The 17,019-nt window shown below is 36.1% G+C and overlaps 1 protein-coding gene across 1 annotated transcript in view; it reads left to right on the forward strand.

Annotated features, from left to right (window-relative positions):
- LOC150075048 (activin receptor type-1-like) overlaps positions 1-17,019 on the forward strand; it is a 134,758-nt gene that overhangs the window by 59,770 nt on the left and 57,969 nt on the right. Inside the window, exon 5 of the mRNA XM_090389085.1 lies at positions 6,010-6,109. Coding sequence (XP_090245211.1) covers positions 6,010-6,109 — 100 coding nt within the window. The remainder of the gene's footprint in view (positions 1-6,009; positions 6,110-17,019) is intronic.

A 17,019-nucleotide genomic window follows, 5' to 3' on the forward strand; every position in this document is an offset into this window, starting at 1 on the left:
ATTAATGATATTCATGTAGTTATTTCAAGTTTGATATCTAAGTTTGCTGATTATACAGTGGTGGCATGGTATTTAATGACAGTAATCAGAGTATGCTGTTTCAACAAGATACATAAATGTTTGAATAGGCTCAGAAATGGGCTGATGCTTAATATGAGGAGATGAATTTACCTCTGGATATTTGTTATCCTAGAGCTGCATACCACTTGATTACCACCAAACTCGATATTGTAGATAATGAAAAGAACTTAGAAGTAACTGTACAGGCTGCTAGGATAGTTCATGGTGTTTTGTCAATAATATGTAGGAACTTTATCTATAGAGGTAAAGAAATGATTATTCCATTATATAAAGAAATGGTTAGGCTACATCTTAAATATTCCTTATACGTTTGGAGACTCCATTTTAGGAAAGATGTAGACCTGTTGTGAGATCTACATCCTTCCTAATTTGAGGTCTCCTAATATAGTTTACTCAATTTACCTGGCTGGCATTAGTGCCAGCCAGGTATAATAGAGAAGTTATTATATGGAGGCAGAATTCATCTCCTGTGCATGGTCCCAACATGAGTCTGAGGAATTCCCTGCTGGAATGCCCCTTTGGTGGCATGGTTATATCCTTCTAGCTGACACCTTCCTTTCAACTTGCTTTTCCTTAATGCTTCAGCATTTCTAACATTAAGAGACCAACATTGGAAGGAATTAGTGATTATGGTGGGAATGCCCTTGATGGGAACACCCGAACCAAGTCTACATAGCTCAGTGCTGCGTTCATAAAATTATTACAATGAGAATTAATTGTAATACCTTCTCTATGGTTCCAGCTTTTTGGATGCAAGCTCTATCTAGCAACTTATGCCTATTGCTTTTTTTTTTTATTTTCTCGTTTTTTATTTCTCTTAGGCAAATTGGAGAGACATTTAATCACTAATTATGCAAATTTTGTGGATAAAGATTTGAACTATTTCAGAAGATTACTTGAACAACAAAAAAAGCAAATATTTTGAGAAAAGAATACAAATTTCTGAAAAATTGCAGATTGCTTCTCATTAAGTAGCAGAAGTCATCGAATTGCAAAAGAAGCCACACACCATAGGAGTCCCTTATTTTGCCAACTTGTTTGATTTTCAGAACATTGTTAGGTGCTGAAAATGAAAAAGAAATTGCTGAAATACCCTTATCAGATGACAATATTTGAAGAAGAATAATCAAAATGTCTTCTAACATCAAGGAACAAGTATTTACAAGGCTAAAAAAAAATCAGATTTTGCATTATGGGTGGATGAGCCTATTGATTTTAGTGCAAAACAAAACTACTAGCCTTTGTTTGCTTTAATCATGGAACTGAAATTATAACCCAATTCTTATGCTGCAAAGAGCCTTGAAGAATGCACAAGAGGTAATGACATTTTTTGGTACTTTGACTCACTACTTAGAAAAATTATTATAAGTTTCGTGGAAGTTGTATGCTGATCTCTGTACTTACAGTGCTCCATCAAAGATGGGATCTATCAGAGGTTTTATTTCATTTGTAGAGAAAGTAAACCCAAATTCAATGTTTACTTATTTCTTTCTGCACAGAGAGGCTCTTGTTGAAATCAAGCAATGATTTCAACAAGGCAGCGAGTTGAAATCAGTGTTATATCAGGCTGCATTAAGGGTCAAATTACATTAAATCAAGACCACCAAAAACCTGTCTCTTTAATTAGCTTTGTGTAGTGCCATGGATGCTTAATTTTGTATACAGAAGTAAGATGGCTGTCAAAAGGATGTCATCTATAAACTTATAGAGGATGTCATCTTTCTATCAGAAAAAGGACAATTTTTATGAATACCTAAATAATGAGCTGTGTTGTGTGAGGCTAGCTTATGTAGCAGAAATATTCATCCATTTGAGCAGCTTGAATACCAGCATGTTAGGACATTCATACTTCTTCAAACGAGCTACTAGCATTAAGAAAAAAACATTGATTTGGCTGAACAGAGCAAGAAGGGGAAATCTTGATATGTTTCCATTATTACCTGAAACCGATAACGGATGTTGCTGCTCTTGTACCTGATCACTTAGAAGCTTTGGAAAAAAACATTGAAAAATACTTTCCATTACTAAATATAGAGATTTCTGACCGGGTACAAAACCCTTTTGTCTGTCTCATTTGGTTTAGATTCACAATGATTGAAAGACAATTAGCAAAATTTCATGTGATCAAAGTCTTAAAATGAAACATGCTGAAGTACACAGAGATTTACAGGTGTAACTCCTCATTACAGGTTCCCCATTACAAGGGCTCCTTGACTTACGTACTTAATCAGGTTTTTTTCATGTATGTAAGTCCAACTTCAGTCTTGTAGATACAAAATACATGTACAGTACAGTACAATGCACTGAGATTATAACCCCCAACAAACTTCATGTACGGCATTTTACGATTTGTAACCGAGTTAAATGAAGCTGAAAAAACACACAATGAATAATAATGTTGAGTACATTATTTATTCAAAACTAATTTAATCTAAATATGATACGTAATTTAATTTAATCTACGATCAAATCACTTTCTGATGGACTCTCCAAAATAAAATACGGTTCACTTTGTGATATGTCAGAGTCGGCAACATTTTTTTGATTGAAGAGCCATTTTGCTCTAATTAAAAAAAAAAAAAAAAAGGAGAATCTGAAGAGAATTAGCATCTGAGCTCAAGCTGGGAAGAGTTTAATAAATGGAATAGAGTGGGAAGGTGTTTTATTCAATCCAGTAGGTACGAATTAATGTGACATTTGCTTTTGAACTTCTTGAGCAAGGCTCTTAAAATCAGGCAAGTATGTCGTAATTTTCATCTTTAAAAATGCTGAGAGACTCTCATTGTTCAGACAGTTTCTTGATTTATTTTTAATATAGTTCCTTGTTCAAAAATATTTGCTTGCAGAAATTCATTGAACCAAAAACTGAGAAGTCCAAACGCAAATATTTTCAAATTTATATACATGTCCAGTAAGCTACTCCACGCAGTGAACACAATTTGGACTTGCTTTTTCAACTTATCTATCGCAGTCCATTTGTGTAGAATTGCAAGGGCAGCCTTTTGCCTCTACAAATCCCCAATTTCAGTTTTAAGGCATTTTAGTATTTCACTCCACATATCCTTGATTTTTAAGTCTCTAACTCCATTTCAAATTGTGCTTCATATGGGCTAAAAGTTAGAGCTGCAGCTACATGTTCAAAGAGCCACAGGTTGCTGACCCCCTATGATATGTATATGTAGTAAGATCCAGTCATCGTGATCACATTTGCGAACTGAATTTTTAATTCTATTAAACGGCTATTGTAATAAGTAAAAATAGGAAGAATATTATCCACAGGCTATAAAAGTAAAGGTATATAGCACAGATTTACACTTTACTTCCTCCAATTAACAAAGTTGGATATCATCATTTTTGTCTTTCTTGGTGGTTCCCTTCTACTTCTGGCTGGGTTTAATTCAGAATATTTTTTTTTTTTTTGGCTGGTGCAGCATAAACCTCAGGCTTTCTTGCACCATATGATAATAATAATAATTAAATAATATGTGAAAATCAGTAGAATATTTTCCACATTTGTTAGCAAAATAAAAATAAATTTATGCTTATGTACATAGCTTAATTAATAGTGTAACTGATTGATATTTCTGTTCACAGACATTTTTGTTTTTGGTTGTAAAATTTAAAACAGTAAGAAAATAAGCAATCAATAACAAAAAACACAGAACACACAAATTGGAACTTACACGGTACATGCAAATGAGATGCGGAGTAACAAGTTTACGAAGCCCAAAAATAGGAATGAAGAGAAGATTTGAAATTTTATTTATGTTTGTTTTATGATTGAACATTTCAGTGAAGGAGAAGCACATTTCATCATAATAACGTAAAATTCCACAGAATTGCAGCTATCAGTATCATCACAAATGCAATAAGATCGAGTTATTACCCATTTATAACAGATTGCATTAACAGAAAAGCTGAATAAACAGGAAACTGCAAATTGTTTTTATTGTTTAATGGTAGTGACCTCCAGAAATCTGCTTTAGAAAAATAACACAGACATTCAAAATTGATTCTTATAACTAAGCGTGGCAACAGCTTTGTGCTTTGTATGTATCTGCAAGATGTACATAAGTCATTTGTACATAAGTAGAGGAGGGTCTGTACTCATTGTTGTGAGTTGGGATTCTTGACATTAACAAACATTAAATCAAATAAAGGAGAAAAACTTATGTGCATTTAAGACGACATCAGAATAAGTTTATCTAAAATATGCCCTAACATAGAGGAAGTTGCTCAAAAGCATCATGCTCAGGTGTCTTGTTAAAATATTTCAGTGAACACTTCCAATTTGTATATTTGGCAAGTAAATAAAAAATCTTTGGCTTGAGCTTTTTAAAAAATGTATTGATTCTTCCTCGATTGACTATATAGTACAGTCGATTCCGGTTATTTGGGACACATCGGGACTAGTGCATTTTGGCCCGATTAAGCGGCTGCCCCAATTATCCGAAGTTTCACGTAAATAGTTAAAAATACAATTTACCCCCCTTTACAATTAGTTCACTGTACAATCAAATCACGTTACAACGAACTCAAAATAGTAAAGTACTGTTCACTATACGATGTGCAGTAAGCGCCGGTCATTATGATCACGTTTGTGAATTGAATTTTAATTCTATTAAACAGCGATTCTAATTAGCGAAAATAGGAAGAATATTATCCACAGGCTATAAAAGTAAAGATATATTAAGCACAAATTTACCCTTTATTACCTTACCAATTAAAAAATTAAATGATACGTAAAAATCGGAAGAATATACGTGATAATCAGAATAATTAATACGTACTGTAATATGTACATACTAACTAAACTAAACTAGTTGACATTTCTGTTCACTGACATTTGTTGGTGGGGGCTGAAATTTAAAACAGTAAAAAGATAAGCAATCAATAACAAAGAACAGGGCACACACAAATTGCAAGTAACACAACACGCGCAAGTGAGAACGGAGTAACAAATTAGGAAGCTTTAAAAATAGGAATGAAGAGAAGATTCTGAAAATTATTTTTTTTATATGATTGAAGATTCCATGGTAGTGTAAACACATTTTACCATAATAACCCACAGAATTCCAGCTGTCGGTATTATCACAAATTCAATAAAGTAGAGTTTACTGTCCGTTTATGATAGATTGCACTAACAGAAAAGCCAAATAAACAGGTGACTGCTAATTGTTTTATGGTTGTGACCTCCAGAAATCCGACCGAACTACGTGGTACGGTCAGAGACAATCGTAGGGTAATCTCCAGTGCTGGGGTCTCCTGCCCCGATTAAACAGCATTTTGTCCCAATTAAGCGAAGTAAACCCTGGTTATTTTCTCGATTGGTTTTTGTTTTTTAAGATTTGCCCCAAATAAACGGCTGCCTCGATTAACCGGTGGCCCAAATAACCGGAATCCACTGTATATTTTTTTTAGTTATAACCACCACAATTATATTTGATAAAGTGTGCCACAAAATTTAAATTATTTTTCAAGTGTGCTGAAAGCCCAAAGAGGTTTGAGCCACTGGACTAGATGACTAAAAATTTTCCTTCAGTTAACTCACACCTGCTTTTGTGTTGTGAAAGTTGGGAGGGATTTAAGGAGGGATTTGGTTAAATAGCTGAAAGAAATAGGTAAATGAAAGGAGACAACATGACATGGGGTACTTCATTTTAATTTAATTTAAATTTGATCTATTTTATTTTTTATTTATTTATTTATTTTTTTTTTTTTTGGCTGATGCTACCTATGCTTGCTTCCCTCCACTGTATTGTTTAGGTTAATATTAAAAATAAAGATGGTAGGATTGCCAATATATAGAGCTTGAAGCAGACATTAATCATTCATGGAGATCCTTAATATCTGTCTCTATTATGGAAGACATATTGAAATATTCTTGTTTTATGGATTATTAATTTTTTTTTTGTTATCTTTTTCTAGGAAATATTAGACCAATCTGTAACTTCAGGAAGTGGATCGGGATTACCGTTATTGATCCAAAGAACTCTTGCCAGACAGATTGTTCTTGTAGATTGTATAGGTTGGTATATTAAGAAAACTTTAAGCATAATTTGAATTTGAATACAGGCAACCCCTGTATAAAATGGTACTTCTACAACATGGTTTCACTCTAACACAATTGATAAATTGTGGCAATCCTCGCTCTAACACGGTTAAAGAATTTTGGTAAACCTCACATAGCAGGATATTTTTGAGCTTTTGTGCAGGGAAAACGCTGCTATTGTGTTGGATATCATTTTTCAACATTTCCACTCTTTTTTAATCCCAAAAAAAAAAAAAAAAAAAAAATTATTGAGAAATCCCAGCTTTTTATTTTGTTGGAAAATCTCCATGTTACACTCTGTGCTGTTGAACTTATGGAAAAATCTCTAACTTTCAGAGTTTTATTACTATTGCATAGCACACTAGGCCATCCAAAAGATTTAAGTCATCCAGACGTTGAAGTTATGTTCCTACTGCCACAGTTGTACTGGGTTAATACAACTTTCATTCGGCCATTAGATTAAGGCATTATATCCACCTTTAAAACTCATTACATCAGAAAACCGTTACAATGGATTTTGGAAAAAATTGATTCTGAATCAATTGAAGTAATGGTGGCATGGAAACATTTCTCAATTGTGGACTGTATCGGAATCATAGCTTTATCGCTGAAAGAAGTAAAACCGTCAACTTTAAATGCATGTTGAAAAATGTATGGCCAGAGTCAGTTCATTCAGCAAATATGGTTGAACCAGCAGAAAACTGAATTGCTGCGATAGTAGAACTTGAGTCGGTAGGAGGGGAAGGTTTTGATGATATGACTACTGAAGCCTTCGTGGGTAGCACTGTTGACAGAATCGCTCTCCTCCCCACACAGGGTGGAAAAGACCTGAGTTCGAATCCTGTTGATGACAGGAGAAATTTTTTGGGTCATTTTCACATCTTGGCTGAGTTAGTCAGGCTCGGGCAGCATGGTTTTTTTTCTCCCGGAAACTCGGATTTTTCGTCCAGCAAAACAGAAAATAGCTCTCAGGATACACTCAATTTATAGTAGACAATATACACAGAGTAACATGACCTTAGCCGCCGATGCTCCTAAAAAAATAAAAAATGATATGATTACTGAAGATGTTTAAGAATTATTGGTAGAAAAAGAGACTGGAGAAGTGGATACGGTGGAAATAACATCGGAGGTAAAACAAGTTAATTCAGAGGATGATAGCGCATTTGAAAATTCTAAAATTCCAAATTTTACACTAAAAAGCACACGGGAAGGCATAATGTTACCCAAGCAATTAGAATCTTATTTTTTGAATGCAGATTCTTACATGAAAGGTGCCCAAAGTTCAAAAAGTAGCTTCAAAAATGCCTAGTTCCGTATGAACTAGGCATTTATGAAATTCACAAAGATTTATCAAGCAAATGCAATCAAACCCAGATTACTTACGGATTTTTTAAAGAGAGCAGAAGATACATGAAATCTAGAATGGTGTTTTATTTTTTTTTAAGTATTTGGAATGAATCCTTTTTGTGCTTTTTCTTAGTCCAGTATAACATGGTTTCACACAACACGACATTTTATAGGAACCTAACTACCGTATTATACAAGGGTTACTTGTATTTGAAATGAAATTTCTCACTTTTGAAAGATTTTGATAATGAAAATTATAGTGTGGCTAGCTGAGAATCCATAGCTAATTTTCCAAGTTAAAAAAAAAAAATATGTATGTATATATATATATATATATATATATATATATATATATATATATATATTCAAGGGTGGTGGGGGAGTTATCTGTTTAAAGGATTTTCATCCAGCCTAAGTAGAGTTAATTTTTCTATCAGATTTAATGCCTTTTTAAGTTGTAAACTGTTTATGCACTTTAGTATTTCAAGGATGTTCCAAAAAATATATGGTAACATTTACCTTATGGGCATTCATTTAAACAAATGAGCATTCCTGCATCAATGAAAATTGTTTTAAGCTATATATATAGCAATAAAATAACAGCTCACTTTGATATGTCTGATTTCCAAAAGTTTTAGAAGTCAGATTCATTCATTCACTGAAAAGGTGATTATCAATTGTTACAGTGAATTGGAAGTAGTATAGTAGTGGCATGTGATGCAAGAAAGCAAGTGTATGAGCTTATGCAGAATTAGCCAAAAAAAAAAAAAAAAAAAATTACACCATTCCCTCCAAATGCCTGTCCAATTCATCCTTAAATTTATTTAACCTGTCAACTTCCACAATGACAGATGGAAGTTTGTTCCAGCAATTAACCACCCGCTGGCTAAAGGCAAATTTCCGCACATCTGTTCTACATCTGTCTTTTCTTAATTTGAATTTATGCCACCTTAGGTTCGTAATCTGAACAAGTGGAAGGATCCCATCAGAATTCAGCGTGCTCAACCCATTCAAGGCCTTATATACCTCAATCAGATCACCGTGCAGGTGCCTAGTTTCCAGCCACTGCAATTTGCAGAACTTAAGCCTCTCTTGGTAAGAGGATCCCTTCATTCCCCTCACCAATCTTGTTGCCCTTCTCTGTACACGCTCAAGCAAATCAACATCCTTCCTAAAATGAGGCCTCCAGACCTGTATGCAGTACTCAAGGCGTGGCCTGACCATTGCCTTATACAGAGGGAAAATCACCTCCTTCTCCCTGCTAGCAAAATTCCTATATATCATTGACTAAACCCCATGACCTGCCCTGGCAGCCTGTCTGCATTGCTCAGAAAACTTCATATCTGACTGCACAATTACTCCCAGGTCTTTTTCATTTTCTACCACCTTAAGTGTAGTACCACACAGTTGGTACGTTTCTCTGGGGTTACTTCTACCCATATGCAGTACTTTGCATTTGTCAAGGTTAAACTTCAGTTGCCACTTCTTAGCCCATCTGCCCAAATTATCTAGATCCTCTTGCAGTAGCACACTGCCATTACTGTCATTAACAACCCTGCCAACCTTTGTATCATCTGCAAACTTCGACATTAAGCCTGATATACCTTCATCAATATCATTGATAAATATACAAAACAACAGTGGACCTAACACCGAACCCTGTGGGACTCCACTAATAACATTAGTCCATGAAGAGCAGCACCCATTGATTACCTCCCTCTGTCTTCTCCCACTTAACCACCCTTTTATCCATTGTAGCAACTTACCCTTAACACCATTCTGCTCCAATTTGTACAATAGTCTTCCATGCGCAACAGTGTCAAAAGCTTTCCTGAAATCCAAATATATGATATCAAAATTATTTTTTGCATCCAGTTCCTTTGTAACCACATCATAATATCTTATCAAATTTGTCAGGCAAGACTTTCATTTAAACCCATGCTGTGTCTGAATTATTGCTGCAGTCTTGTCTAGATGATCCTGCAATGCATCTTTAACCAGTGACTCCATTATTTTACCTGGAACAGAAGTTAAACTAACTGGTCTGTAATTACTCGTGACACCCTTCAATCACCCTTTGTGAATTGGGGATACATTTGCACATCTCCAGTCCATGGGGACCTCCTCTGAATCCAAGGATGCTCTCATAATTATGGCTAAGGGTTTGCTTAGTTACTTTGCCGCCTCCTTTAATATAACTGGATAGATCCCATCCATCCCAGGTGCTTTTCTTATGTTTAACTTCAACAATTTCTCCTCCACTTTGCTTTCAGTTATTACAAAATCATTAAGTATCCTGCTACAATTTGATAACCTTCTGCCATTTTCAAACCTTAATAATTCCTCATGTGTGAATGTAGATGCAAAATACTCATTCAGTTTGTTTGCTATCTGAGCAGGATCATCAACAGTTGAACCATCGATGTCAAGTGGACCAATCAGATTCATCCCCTTCCTTTTAGAGTTTATATAAGTAAAGAAATCCTTGCTGTTTTTCTTAGCACCTTTTGCCAAGGATTACTCGTAATCTGCCTAAAGTGAAGGGGATGATTCACATTTCCCCACCTAGCCTTGTGGCATTTCATTAGTCCACATTGCATCTCACCATCATAATAAAATCTTCGTAGTCTAGATGCATCTCACCTTCATAGGGTAGTTGATGACAGAGTTTTTCTGTTTGTTTTTTTTTCAAAAACTGAGTTTCTCTTTTCTTTTTTTTTATTTTGTGAATTTCTGCTTATCTTTGTTAATGAATTGGTCATCAGGTGTGCTGTGGTAGTCTTTGCAAAATAGAAATGTGCCACAATAGCATTGTTTACTGTAATGTGTGAGGCTGATCAATTTGGCCCTGGAAAGATTGTGCAAGGCTCAAGGGGTAGAATTTTTTTCAGCCTGGTCTTTACTTGTTAACAGGAGAGACTACTTCTATAGGGATGGGATACACTTAAATAGAAAGGGATCAAGAATATTTGCTGATGCTATCGAGGCAGTGTTAGGTGGTTCGGAAAACTACTAGCTTGGGGGGATACAAGGACTAATAGATTAACAGTAGCCACTGGCAGAGGTGAAAGTGATTCTTGCACTGCTTCTATTGGAATGAGCAGAAGCCTGGAAAACAAGATGCAGGATATTTCAGAGACTGCTGGCAGTCATTGCGGTACAAGTAAACACCTGCATTGTGTTAGGGTAGCTAAGAATAGGAACAGGTGCGTGTATACTTGCGTGTACACCAATGCTAGGAGTTTTGGTAAATAAATTTGATGAATTTGAGGTATTGCTCAAAGCATCAAAGGTGGATATTGTTGGGATATCAGAGACGTGGTGTCACACAGATATAAGGAATGCAGAACTGGAATTTGGGGAGTACAACGTCTACAGAAGGGATAGACAGGATAGGAAGGGAGGAGGGGTTATGCTATTAGTTAAGAAACACTAATAGCATAACCATGGTGATGACTCCCAGTAAAATCCAAGGAAGTGAAGCCAGTCGACATCGCTGGACAGTGCAGTGTCGAGTCAGTTTGGTGTGACCTAAGCATTGGGAGATCAAAATTGCGAGTAGGAGTGTGCTATAGGTCTAATGACTCTGATGAGTATAATAAGAAACTGTACAGGGAAATAGAGTGGGCCAGTAAATCAGAGAGTCTTATAATGGGAGATTTTAATTTCCCAGATATTGACTGGAATTTGTGGGTTGGTCACTCACACACTAGCAAGGCTTTTGTGCATTTATTGGATGATTGTTTTCTACATCAGCATGTTCGGGAGGCAACTAGAGGGAGTAATACTCTTGATTTGATTATCAGTAGTGATTCTTCATGGTTTAAAAATCTGCAGATAAAGGAACCACTAGGTGGCAGTGATCACAGTGTGCTGAAGCGCGATTTACTCAAAGAGGTAACTACCATCAGGGGTAAAGGGAACGGTTATTGCTTTCGTAAAGGCGACTACGATGGTCTGAGACACTATTTAAATTCTATGCAGTGGGACCAACTGATGATGTTACCAACAGCAAATTCAAAATGGAAAGCATTTAAAGAACTTGTCTTGGAAGCTACTAGGCTTTACATACCAACTAAGAAATTTTGTTTAAGGTTTAGGCCTAAATGGATGTCAGATGAACTAATGAGACACATGGCAGAGAAGAAAAATGCATGGGATGCATATATAAATTAACACGTGACACAAAAGCCTATGATAGATATAAGTTGGTCTGTAACCAAGTCACAAAGGAAGTTAGGCAGGCAAAGGCAGATTATGAGAAATCTTTGGCAAAGGATGCAAAGAAAAACAGCAAAGAGTTCTTTACTTATGTAAACTCTAAAAGGAAGGGGATGAATCAGATTGGTCCACTTGATATCGATGGTTCAACTGTTGATGATCCTGTTCAGGTAGCTAACAAACTAAATTGAATATTTTGCATCGATATTCACACATGAGGAATTATTCAGCGAGGGGAATGCGAGAGGTGTATTCAACTCTGGCAGTAAGGTAGATAATCTTGTAATAAATGAGAGTAAAGTGGAGGAGAAATTGTTGAAGATAAACACAAGAAAGGCACCTGGGATGGATGGGATCTATCCAGTTATATTAAAGGAGGCAGCAAAGGAAGTAAGCAAACCCTTAGCCATAATTATGAGAGCTTCCTTTGACTCAAGGGAGGTACCCATAGACTGGAGATGTGCAAAAAAAAAGGGGGGGGGGTAAAGTGCAGCCATTATCAAGCCAATGCAGGATGGAAGCCGCCTCAACAATTCATGATGAGGGAAATGGACCATAATCTGCCACACTGGTCTAGTGCGGGTTGGCAGATCGACCGTATTTAGCAGTCAGGGGCTTGAACCCTGGTTTACTCAAAGAGTGTGTGCTACTGTACTCCCACTCTTGACCATTCGGCTACAGAGGCCTGTGACCCCAATTCACAAAGGAGGATCAAAGGCTGACACAAGTAATTAGAGACCTGTGAGTTTAACTTCTGTTCCAGGAAAATTAATGGAGGCACTGGTTAAAGAAGCACTGCAGGATCATCTTGACAAGACTTCAGTTATAGCTCGGACATAGCATGGTTTTGTTAAGGGAAAGTCTTGCCTGACCAATTTGATTGGATACTATGATGCAGTCACAAAAGATCTGGATGTAGGGAATAACTTTGATATTATATACTTGGATCTTAGAACGGCTTTTGTTACTGTTGCACATGGAAGACTGCTGCACAAATTAGAGCAGTGTGGCATTGGAGGCAAATTGCTGCTATGGATAAAGGGGTGGTTGAGGGGGAGAAGACAGAGAGTGGTAATCAATGGACACTGCTCATCGTGGGCTAATGTTATTAGTGGAGTCTCTCAGGGTTCAGTATTGGGTCCATTATTGTTTTCTGTATTTATAAATAATATTGGATGGTATATCAAGCTTAATGTCCAAGTTTGCAGACGATACAAAGGTTGGCAGAGTTGTTAAGGACAATACTGACGCTATGCTGCTGAATAGGATCTGGAAAGGTTGAGCAGATGGACTGAGAGGTGGCAAATGAAGGTTAACATTGACAAATGTAAAGTACTACATATGGGAAACAGCAACCCCCAGAGCAACGTATCAACTCTGTGGTACTACACTGACAGTGGTAGAAAATGAAAAGGACCTGGGGGTAATTGTGCAGGCAGATATGAAGTTCTTTGAGCAGTGCAGATGGGCTGCAAGAGTAGCTCATGGTGTCTTGTCAATGATATACAGGAATTTTTCTAGAAGGGATAAGGAGGTGATTATTCCCTTGTATAAGGCAATGGTTAGGCCACACCTTGAGTATTGTATACAGGTCTGGAGGCTTCATTTCAAGAAGAATGTAGAGCTGCTGGAACAAGTACAGAGAAGGGCAACAAGATGGTTGCTCTTACGAAGAAAGGCTTAAGTTTTGCAAATTACAGTGTCTGGAGACTAGGCACCGGCGAGGTGATCTGATAGAGGTGTATAAAGCCTTGAATGGTTTGAGCATGCTCAATGCTGATGGGATTCTTCCTCTTGCTCAGAATAATCACCTGGGAGGGCATAAATTCAAATTGAGGAAAGACGGATGTAGGATAGATGTGCGGAAAAATGCCTTTAGCCAGCGGGTAGTTGGTTGATGGAACAGACTTCCATCCCTTGTTGTGGAAGTTGATATACCCTAAATAAACAGATATTTTCAAACAAACGGAGGGGTGAAGTGGAAGTTTTTTTGTTTTTTTTTTGGCTGATGCTGTATAAGCTTTCTTTCTTGCATCATATGCCTTTACTAATGCTAATGCTTCATTAGACTTTCATCATAATTCATCAGCAGTGGGTAATATGATGTTACACTATAACTAATTTGTTATAGTGTATAGTTTTTTGTAATCTTTGTCTCTCAAGCAGCTTCCTGTGGCCAGCTTTTTCCATAAATAGACTTTTTTTACATGCACAAAAAAGAAAGAAAGAAAAAGAAACATTTAATTCCACACAACCAAGGTAAAATTTTATAACTGTAATTAAACACATTTTTCCAGCTGTTCTGAAGTGATATGAAACTGATAACAGATTCACACAAATGCTGGATGAAGCAGATGTAGTTGTAATTTGCAAGAAGAGTTTACAATAAGTTATGAAGTTTGCTGAATATATGAACCAAATAAAAAGTCACTTTAGATGAATTATAAGCAAATTATACAGCAAATGATATCCTGAAATATGGATAATCTCCCCCCTCCTCTCTCATATGTACATATCAATGTCCTTTTTTCCAAACTCATTGCCCTTCTGTGTTCTCTTTCAGTAAGCTTGGTTTTTATTTATTTTTTTTAAAGCAGTCTCCATACTTGAGCATGGTATTCCAAGTGCAGTCTTACAATTGACTTATAAAGTGAAATATAGCATCCCTGTCTCTACAAACAAATTTTCAATAAATCACCATGGGCTTTCCTTGCGACCTGTCTGCACTGTTTTGGAAACCATGTCTGACCATTTAGTAATTCCCAAATCTCTTTCTTCCACCAATGATTTCAACTCTGCCAAGTGTATAGATTACTTTGTGGCTACTATTCCCCAAGTGTAAGACCTTGCATTTTTCTGCATTAAAATATAACTGTCACTTTTCTGACCATCCCTGACGTCTAAGTCATCTTTTAGAAGCTTGGCATGTTCATTAACTATTATAGCAATTTTGACTTCATATGAAACCCGGGGAACTCCCACTAATAACATTAGTCCAGGAAGAGCAATGCACATTCATAACCACTCTTCTTCATCTCCCACTCAACCATCCCTTTATCCATATCAGTAGCTTGCCATAATGCTACACCGCTCGAATTTTTACAGCAGTCTTTAGTGTTGAATAGGCAAAAGCTTTTCAGAAATCTAAATATATGTTGTCAAAATTATTTTTTGCAACTAGTTCCTTTTTACATCACCATATCCAATCAAATTAGTCAGGGATGATAGTCCTTGATAATCACAGCAAGGTGTGACTGCAGTAGAATTAAATTCTTATCTAGTTGATCCTGCATTACTTCTTTAACTAGTGACTCCATTATTTTCCCTTCAACAGAAATTAAGATAGGTCTGTAATTATTCATGTCACCTTTGATTCCTCTTTGTGAATTAAGCATATGCTTGCACATCTCCCATCTATAAGGACATCCCCCAAATCCAAGGATGCTTTATAAATATGGCTAAAGGTTTGCTTGCCTCTTTCACTGCCTCAATGTAATTGAATAGATCCCATTCACCCCTGGAACACTTATTTACTATTTATTTATTATTATTTATTATCCACTTTTCTCCCAGTTATTACAAAATCATTTACTCCCATATTAGAATTTGATATGCCCTGGGCATCACCATACCTAAAATATTTCTCATAGGTCAATATAGATGCAGAATATGTATTCAGTTTTCAGCAACCTGAACAGGATCATCAACAATTATACCATTCATATGTAGTGGAATAATATGATTTATCCCCCTTCTAGTGTTAATCTAAGTAAAGAAGTTTTTGTTCCCCCCCCCCTGCTTTTTTGTATTCTTTGCCAGTGACTTCCCATATTGTGCCTTATCTTGCCTAATTCCCTTTTTGGCTTGATTGCTCGCTAGTTTATACTTTACTGTAGGTTTTTGTATCCTCTGATAATGTATATGCATCCCATGCATTTTTCTTCTCTGCCACTAGCCTCATCAGTTCGTTTGACATCCATTTAAGTCTAAGTCTTGAATATTCTCTCTTAGTTGGTAATATACGTTTAAACGGAAACAGATATTTTAGAGAGAAAATCTTAATGTCATACAAAATTAAAGTTAACAGATTGCTCTTTCCAAAACATGTTAGAGTAAGAAAGGCACACCCTTTAAATTAAGAAACTGGTAAAAAGCAGTCTGGATATATTGAGGTTTAGCAGGAAACTTGCTAAACCTTAGTATATCCAGAATGCTTTGTTTCAAAGGTTAAATTCAGAAATTCTTTTTGGTTCAGTTTTATTGAAGATTGAAAGTATTTCAAGATATACACTCAATATTTTTAATTTCTATAAATGTGCCTTGTGTTAATTTGATTAGATATTGAGACAATCTGGATACACTGACACCTGCTAGAATAGTTCATTATTCTTGGTTTGTTATTTTTTAAAATTAGAACTGAGTACAACTGCTATTACCTGGTATGGAGAAACTCACTGTATTTATTGCATGTTTTTGAATTTAGTTGAGATTGACTAAAAAGGAACACAATGTAATTATAATATAACTAGTGGCTTGTGCAGCTAAAGCTGAAATTTTATTTTATTGTTATTTTAATTTTTTTTTCTTTTATTCCAAATGTGTTATTTTATTACTTTGCCTCTCCAAATCCCCAATTTCAGTTTTAAGGCATTTTAGTAATGTCCTTGATTTTTAAGTCCTCTAACTCCATTTCAAATTGTGCTTCATGTGGGCTAAAAGTTAGAGCTGCAGTTACATGTTCAAAGAGCTGCAGGTTGCCGACCCCTGTCCTTCATTGTTCCGAAACTGTCCCTGTGCAGTGCAGTAGTAGGGTCTATTTTAATTTTGACATCAGCCACAGAACAGGCTCTGCTGAATGTGACAAAGAGTTGACTAAATATGCATCAGGACAGATAATTTCCAACTTATCAAATGTTTGCTCTTGGGACTTGTTGATAGTACTAGCAAAAGCAAAGCAAATAGGAATCTGTTTCCATTTGAAGGTGAAAAGTATGTAGTATGAACACAAGGGGTGTGATTGCTACATTGTCACTATAGCACAGAAAATAGTAGCACAGCATAGGCAACCTAAAGCACATTAAATTATCCTTTGTAGTTGAATTTTGACTAATTTTTGGAGATGGCACCACAGTTCCCTCCTTCGCTTATTGAAAGCCATTGTTAAAGGCTTCCTAAGCTAAGATTGTTTGACCTATAAAACACTCAAATGAAATACTGGCCACTTGGCCCACATTTCCCCTAAAAAAACCTTATCCCCAATTGGAGATTGGCTTCTTTGACTGGTGCAAGATTTTGTTTACCACACAAACTCTCCA

The sequence above is a fragment of the Mastigoproctus giganteus genome, chromosome 14 (assembly GCF_048544385.1).
Source record: "Mastigoproctus giganteus isolate SK-2022 chromosome 14, ASM4854438v1, whole genome shotgun sequence".
Classification (NCBI taxonomy): domain Eukaryota; kingdom Metazoa; phylum Arthropoda; class Arachnida; order Uropygi; family Thelyphonidae; genus Mastigoproctus; species Mastigoproctus giganteus.